This window comes from Argentina anserina, chromosome 5 (assembly GCF_933775445.1).
Source record: "Argentina anserina chromosome 5, drPotAnse1.1, whole genome shotgun sequence".
In the NCBI taxonomy this organism is placed as follows: Eukaryota; Viridiplantae; Streptophyta; class Magnoliopsida; order Rosales; family Rosaceae; genus Argentina; species Argentina anserina.
In genome coordinates, this window is record NC_065876.1 from 27,356,981 (window position 1) to 27,364,512 (window position 7,532).

At 37.4% G+C, this 7,532-nt stretch overlaps 1 protein-coding gene across 1 annotated transcript; it reads left to right on the forward strand.

Annotated features, from left to right (window-relative positions):
- The first annotated feature begins 2,395 nt into the window (after positions 1–2,395).
- On the forward strand, positions 2,396–6,190 carry LOC126795873 (probable leucine-rich repeat receptor-like protein kinase At1g35710). The gene is made up of 2 exons (XM_050522606.1): positions 2,396–5,633; positions 5,805–6,190. The coding sequence occupies exons 1-2, from the start codon at positions 2,396–2,398 to the stop codon at positions 6,188–6,190; spliced, it is 3,624 nt and encodes a 1,207-aa protein (XP_050378563.1).
- The last annotated feature ends 1,342 nt before the right edge of the window (positions 6,191–7,532 follow it).

The following is a 7,532-nucleotide window of genomic DNA, read 5'->3' on the forward strand; positions in this document are numbered from 1 at the left end:
ATTTTTTTGTTGGACAAAACATCTAAGAATAATTGTTTTATCCCGTGTACTTCACTCACATAGATGATCAGTAGACTCAATTATTATTGTAGTTGAATAATTGCAAGCATGTTTCTTGATAACTTTTGGTTAAACAAAAATTCGTAGTGACTAGCTTAACTATGTTAACACATGATATAGAATATATATATATATATTAATTATGTTATAGCATTTGAAAATTTAATTTCAGTATTTGTTGTTTGTCACCACTTTGCTCCAAGTACACAAAAGGTGTGGCAAAGACCAGTTGTGGATTAGAAAATTGGTCAGTCAGGGCAAAAAATTACTTGTCACTTGAAATGTAATCGAACAAAATTAAAAAAAAATTATAATACATCTTTTCAATCAATGACGAAACAGTAAATGTCCACAACATGAATTCACGCATGACTACAAATTAAAGCATTCAATCTTAGCCAACATATTTGTATCAAATCAAACATTCAAATAACCAACTATTTAAAAACAAAAGAATGAAAAATAATAATTTGAATTGAATGAATAGACATATGAATAAGTGAATTTGATTTTACACTTAATTGAGAGAATTTAAAACAAAAATTGTTTTCAAAAGACGTAGTTCCGGGGAGATCCTTTTTCAACTTCGGCTTTGGGGTTTGGGAGATCAAGACACAGAAAGACCGTGTTAGAAGTCATCTCTTTACACTCATATTTTCACCAGGTCGGCCTAGATTTTGTGATCGGCGGTGGTAGTCCATATCAGTGAGCAAGGGAAGAGAAATGTTTTTACATCTACATAGTCGGATATTATTTATTAATTACGTGTAGGGTATGTAGGTCAAATATGGCTAATGGGACTATATTTTATAGCAACGTCGGTAAAAAACTAAAAACCTCCTCATTTCTAGGCAACTGGTTAATTGGTCTTATTAATTATAAGCTATTCCAACCACGTCAGTTTGGGTTGCAATGAAGGAATTGAAAGAAAAAAAATACGGCTGCCTTTGCAAGTCATCTTCTTTCTCCCACCACCACCGGATTCTGCCACTTTTACATGGATTTCCTTCATAAAACTCTATATTCCAAGCACAGTGTCGAAAATCAGTTGCCTAAACTCGCCCATGAATGAATCCGCTCATGGCAAAGACTTTGCTTCAATTAACAAAGACCGATTTGACTGAACCAATTCAAGTGACACGGCATTTAACAAGTCCATACTCCATAGACTACATGATACTTAATTTTGTTCGACAAAGAGAAAAATTACAACTGAAAACTCCTTAAACAACATAATCAAAGTAAAAAGCTGAAGAGGCAGATAAAGGCAAAGAATGATGCCAAACTTGCAAACCGACATCATGTCCTTTTTCACGCTTGACATGGGAGAATGACCGAACTCGAAGATGTGAAGCAAATCGGAAGACGTCATGAAGAAGAGTGAAGAGCAGCCATGGCCAATTGGCCAAACCATTAATACTGTCAATAAAAACTTTTGAATCGCCCGCAACACCAAAATATTTAAATCCATGATACCAGCTCGTAAAGCAGTAGTACATCATACTTAATTAATATTTGCATCCTTTACATTTCCTTCCCTTTCAACATTTTTAAATCACAGGGAAGAAGACTGACTCCACCCATTGTATTAGAAACTCCCTTAAGTATATTTCAAAAAATAATACCCAGACGGTCCACACTTGAGGAAAGAAGATATATGTAATCAGCCTATAAATACGTCTTGTTGGGTTTATAACTGGTCACATGAACAAAAACAAGAGCCATGAGATCCTTCACTTTTAAAAAATTCTGCCCTCTAGTTTACTGCCTTTTCTTGTACCTTCCTCTACTATCATCACAGAACTACCTTTTGTTGTTTGCTTCAGCTAGTTCAACAACTGAAGCAGCAGAGGCACTTCTCAAATGGAAAGCCAGCTTTCTAAATCAAACCTCCCATAATAATCTGTTCAATGATTGGATTTACCTTCCCAAGAATATTGATACCAATGCCACTAATTCTTCCAACAACCACAAAGCAAACGAAAGCCCATGTAGTTGGACTGGTATTTCATGCAATGCTGCTGGAGGTGTCATCAACATAACCATTGTCAGTTCTGGCATACAAGGTATGCTGCATGAATTTTCATTCTCATCATTTCCCGATCTTGAATATTTTGACCTTAGCGTCAATAAATTTTTTGATGTCATCCCACCTCAAATAAGTTCCCTCTCAAAACTCCTTCATCTTGACTTCTCCAATAACCAATTATCTGGGAGAATTCCACCAGAAATTTGTCTCATGAAAAATCTTACCCTTCTCCATCTCCACCGAAATGACATTTCTAATGTTGTTCCTCATTCGATTGGGAATCTAAGTTCACTTATGACTCTATCAATGAGTTTTAATCAAATTGGTGGTTCAATTCCAACATCTTTGGGTGGTCTCATAAACCTTAACGAACTTTATCTCGGTCAAAATAACCTTACTGGCACCATTCCAAAAGAGATAGGAAACCTAAAATCTCTGGTGAAACTAGACTTGAGCACCAATCAACTCAGTGGTTCGATTCCTGCAATATTGGGGAATTTTACCAATCTTACCACTCTCCATCTCTTTAAAAATAACCTCAATGGCATCATTCCAAAACAGATAGGGAACCTAAAATCTTTGGTGGAACTTGACCTGAGCGACAATCAACTCAGTGGTTCAATTCCTGCAACATTAGGGAATTTTACAAACCTTGCCACTCTCTATCTCTTTCAAAATAACCTCACTGGCATCATTCCAAAAGACTTAGGAAAGCTAAAATCTTTGTTGCGTCTGGAGTTGAGCATCAATCAGCTCAGTGGTTCAATTCCTGCAACATTAGGCAATTTGACCATCCTTACCACTCTCAAACTTTTTGAAAATAATATTTCCGGAACCATTCCAAAAAAGTTAGGGAATTTGAAATCTTTGGTGGTACTAGACATGAGAACCAATCAACTTAACGGTTCAATTCCAGCAACATTAGATGATTTGACCAACCTTACCACTCTATATCTTAATGAAAACAATCTTTCTGGAACCATTCCAAAAGAGTTAGGAAACCTAAAATCTTTGCTGGAGCTGGAGTTGAGCACTAACCAACTCAGTGGTTCAATTCCTGCAACATTAGGGGATTTGACTGACCTTACCACTCTCCATCTCTTTAAAAATATTCTTTCTGGAACCATTCCAAAAGACTTAGGGAACCTAAAATCTTTGTTGGATTTAGAGTTGAGCACCAATAAACTCAGTGGTTCAATTCCTGCAACATTAGGGGATTTGACCAACCTTACCACTCTCTATCTTTTTGAAAATAATATTTCCGGAACTATTCCGAAAGAGCTAGGGATTCTAAAATCATTGTTGCATCTAGACTTGAGCACAAATCAACTCAGTGGTTCAATTCCTGCAACATTAGGGGATTTGACCAACCTTACCACTCTTTCTCTTGCTAAAAATAATCTTTCTGGATCCATTCCAAAAGAATTAGGGAACCTAAAATCTTTGTTGGATTTAGAGTTGAGCACCAATAAACTCAATGGTTCAATTCCTGCAACATTAGGGGATTTGACCAACCTTACCACTCTCTATCTTCATAAAAATAATCTTTCTGGGACTATTCCAAAAGAGTTAGGGCACCTAAAATCTTTGTTGGATCTGGAGTTGAACAACAATCAACTCAGAGGTTCAATTCCAGCAACATTAAGTGGTCTTATCAATCTTTCCACTCTTTCTCTTCATATGAATAACCTCTCTGGCACAATTCCGAAAGAGTTAGAAAACCTGAGATCACTAGTGGATCTAGAATTGGGCGGAAATCAACTCAATAGTTCTATTCCCACTTCATTGAGTGACTTGCCTAACTTGAAATTCTTATACCTAGGAGACAATCAACATTCTGGTTCCATCCCTCAAGAGCTTGGAAGTATCTCAAAATTGACACATGTGACTTTAGGAAATAACCAATTTTCAGGTTATTTGCCACAAAACATTTGCCAAGGTGGGTCACTCGCACGCTTTTCTGGAGAAAATAATAATCTAAGTGGTCCAATCCCCATAAGCTTGAAATCTTGCACCAGCTTAGTCAGAGTTCGCCTCGAAGGGAACCAATTGATAGGAAACATATCTGAAGATTTTGGTGTTTATCCGATTCTCGATTTTATAGATTTACGTGACAATCAACTATATGGTGAAATCTCACCAAATTGGGGATTATGCGCAAATTTAACAAGTCTGCGAATCGCGGGAAACAAACTTACTGGTTCTATCCCAGTTGAGATTGGAAACGCAACCCATATTCAATTGTTGGATCTTTCATCAAATAGTTTGATAGGGATGATTCCAAAGGAGCTCGGGAAATTGACTTCAATGTCAAAGCTGATGTTACATGGCAATCAACTGTCAGGTCGTATCCCTTTACAGTTGGAATCATTGATTGATCTAGAATATCTTGATCTCTCAACAAATAAACTCAATGGTTCGATTCCAATCTTTATAGGTGACTTTCGCAAGTTATACTACTTGAATTTGAGCTATAACAAGTTTAGTCGAGCAATTCCATTTCAGCTCGGGAAGTTATTTAACTTAGATGTGCTAGATTTAAGTCATAACTCACTTGAAGGTAAGATCCCATCAGAAATGAGCAACATGAAGAGTTTGCAGATACTTAATATATCCCACAACAATCTTAATGGTTTCATCCCAACAAACATGGAAGAGATGCATGGGCTAACAAACGTTGATATATCCTATAATCACTTGGAAGGTCCACTTCCGAACATTAAAGCATTTCAAGCTGCTCCTCGAGAAGCACTGCAAGGCAACATGGGATTGTGCGGTAACTCAAGTTTTTTGCGACTTTGCAATACTGAAAGCCCAAACAAGAGTCATAAACTTGTATCTCTGATAATCTTCCTTATCCCCGGAGTACTTGTGCTTATGGCCTTTATTTTTGCATTGTTAGCTCTAAAGAAAAAGAAACACAAGCATGTAGAAGAAAGAAACAGGGATGACGAAGTCTCTTTTGCTGTGTTGAGTTTTAATGGAAAACTGATGTATGATGAAATTATCAGGGCTACAAATGATTTTGATTCCCAGTACTGCATCGGAGAAGGAGGATATGGAAGCATCTACCGAGCAAATCTATCAACTGGTGACATAGTAGCTGTGAAGCAACTCCATTTGCCATGTGATAACGACAAGAATTTGCAAAAGGTATTCTTGAATGAAATCAGGGCTCTAACTGAGATGCGACACCGAAATATTGTTCAGCTTTATGGTTTCTGTTCACATAGGCGACACTCATTTTTGGTGTTTGAGTATTATGAAAAGGGTAGTTTGGCCGCAGTGTTGGGTAAAGATGAGGAAGCTCAAGAACTAGGGTGGAGTAAAAGGGTGAATATTGTTAAAGGTGTAGCTCATGCCTTGTGTTACATGCACTATGATTGCTTGCCATCCATTATACATCGAGACATATCAAGCAAGAACGTTTTGTTGGATGCAGAGTATGGGGCATGCGTTTCAGACTTTGGCACTGCTAAGTTCTTAAACCCAGACTCAACTAATTGGACTGTTATTGCAGGCACATATGGATATGTTGCACCAGGTAATGCTGTTTTTTATTAATTATTTATTTATTTTTTATTGTCTAGACGACCTTCCATTATGTTTTTGTTCTTTGTAAAATCTTCTAAACACCACTAGACCTGCTAAGCTTCCATTAACACATTGTATCTGTATACTAAGAATGTGACTATTTATATTTATTTTGGAGCAGAGCTTGCTTATACAATGGTGGTAAATGAGAAGTGTGATGTATATAGCTTTGGAGTGTTGACATTGGAAATAATTATGGGAAGACATCCAGGAGATTTTATGTCATCTCTATCATCTGGATCATCCTCATCAACTACATTACCAGCCCTTGAAATGCGTATTGTGAATGTTTTGGACCAACGTATATCCCCTCCCACTCATCAAGTTATAGGAGAAGTGTTGTCTATTGTGAAGATGGCAATTTCATGCATGAACTCTAATCCTCAATCTCGTCCAACAATGAAACAAGTTTCTCAACAATTGGAAAATCAAAGGCTGCTTTTGTCGAAGTCACTACATATGATTACATGTGGTGAATTGCTTTCTCTCAATGGTTCACCTATATGAGATATTTAAAATTGAACAGAGTAAGCTTCTTATAACATGTATATTTCACTTTGTGGCACACATACGTCTTAATTTCAGAATATTGATCGTCTTAGATGTTTTAAGTTGCCTCTTGCCTTATTTTAGTGATCGTGTGACTAATTTAAAATAGTATTTAATTAGAGTCCTCTTATTTGGGCATTCAGGTTGGACAAACAACAAAGATATATATTTTGGCAGCTGGCTCGGCAAGTATCTCGATGGTGCTTGAAAGTTGTGTTAACTTTGTTTGTTTAGTTGGAATGCTAATACGTTTTCGTTGATTTTACATACTATCATTGCTCTGTATTATTTCGTGAGAAATATTTTGGCATCATCCCCCTTCCTCTCTTGTAATATTTCTTCTTTGCTTAATAAAATTTCGAGTTAGGGGAAAGATTTACCCTTAACTTTCTTCTAAAACTATAAGCGTGTACTTGATTTCACATGGAAGGACTTCCCAGTGGTTGGTGACGTTTGTGAGAATTTCCTTCCGCTTATGTTAATGGAAATCAAAACGTTTGCATGGTTTATCAGTTTTAGGAATTGGTTGTTAAAGATAGGAATATTCGGAATCGATACACTAATTAAAGTTGGGTTTCTCACAAAAAAATCACTTTCTATCAACTCAACTAGAAAACAATCAACTACGATTTTAAACTCGTTGCCCATAATATTAGAAATATTTACACTCGCGCCACTATACTATAATAAATCCAACAACCATTTGTTCTTTGCCAAATATTTTTTTTAGAAATCGAAATCAGTGGTTTCTGCAATCCTCGAGCTACTGAGATTGGCGACGATGCAGCGGGAGTAGGAACTGCTGGGGTAAGTGAAGTCGACTCCAATAACGGCGCATGATCTGTGTCGTTGACTTTTACACAGTGAATTGATCAGAATTGTTATGTCGTAGAGCCTAGATTGATGAGCTTGGATATAACAAGGCTAGGGTAGTCGTATCGCGTGTAATATCCCACGTCGGCCAACGGAGAGGGGGTGATGTGTCTTATATGTACATACTCACCTTCATCTAACACGAGGCTTTTGGGGGCTCAATGGCTTCAGAAGGGATGAGAATTCTGAAGTTAAGCTTGCTCGGGCTAGAGTAATCCCAATATGGGTAACCCACTAGGAAGTTGCTCGTGAGTTACCAGAAACAAAACCATGAGGGTAATACCCAAAGCGGACAATATCGTGTTACGGTGGAGACGGTCCCAAGATGTGACACCGCGTCTGTCCTTCGTTGATGTCTGTGTAGGACTGAGGTTGGCGGCGCATCACTCTTGTTCATAGGAGAAGGATGTTGGGTGAAGGAGGTGTT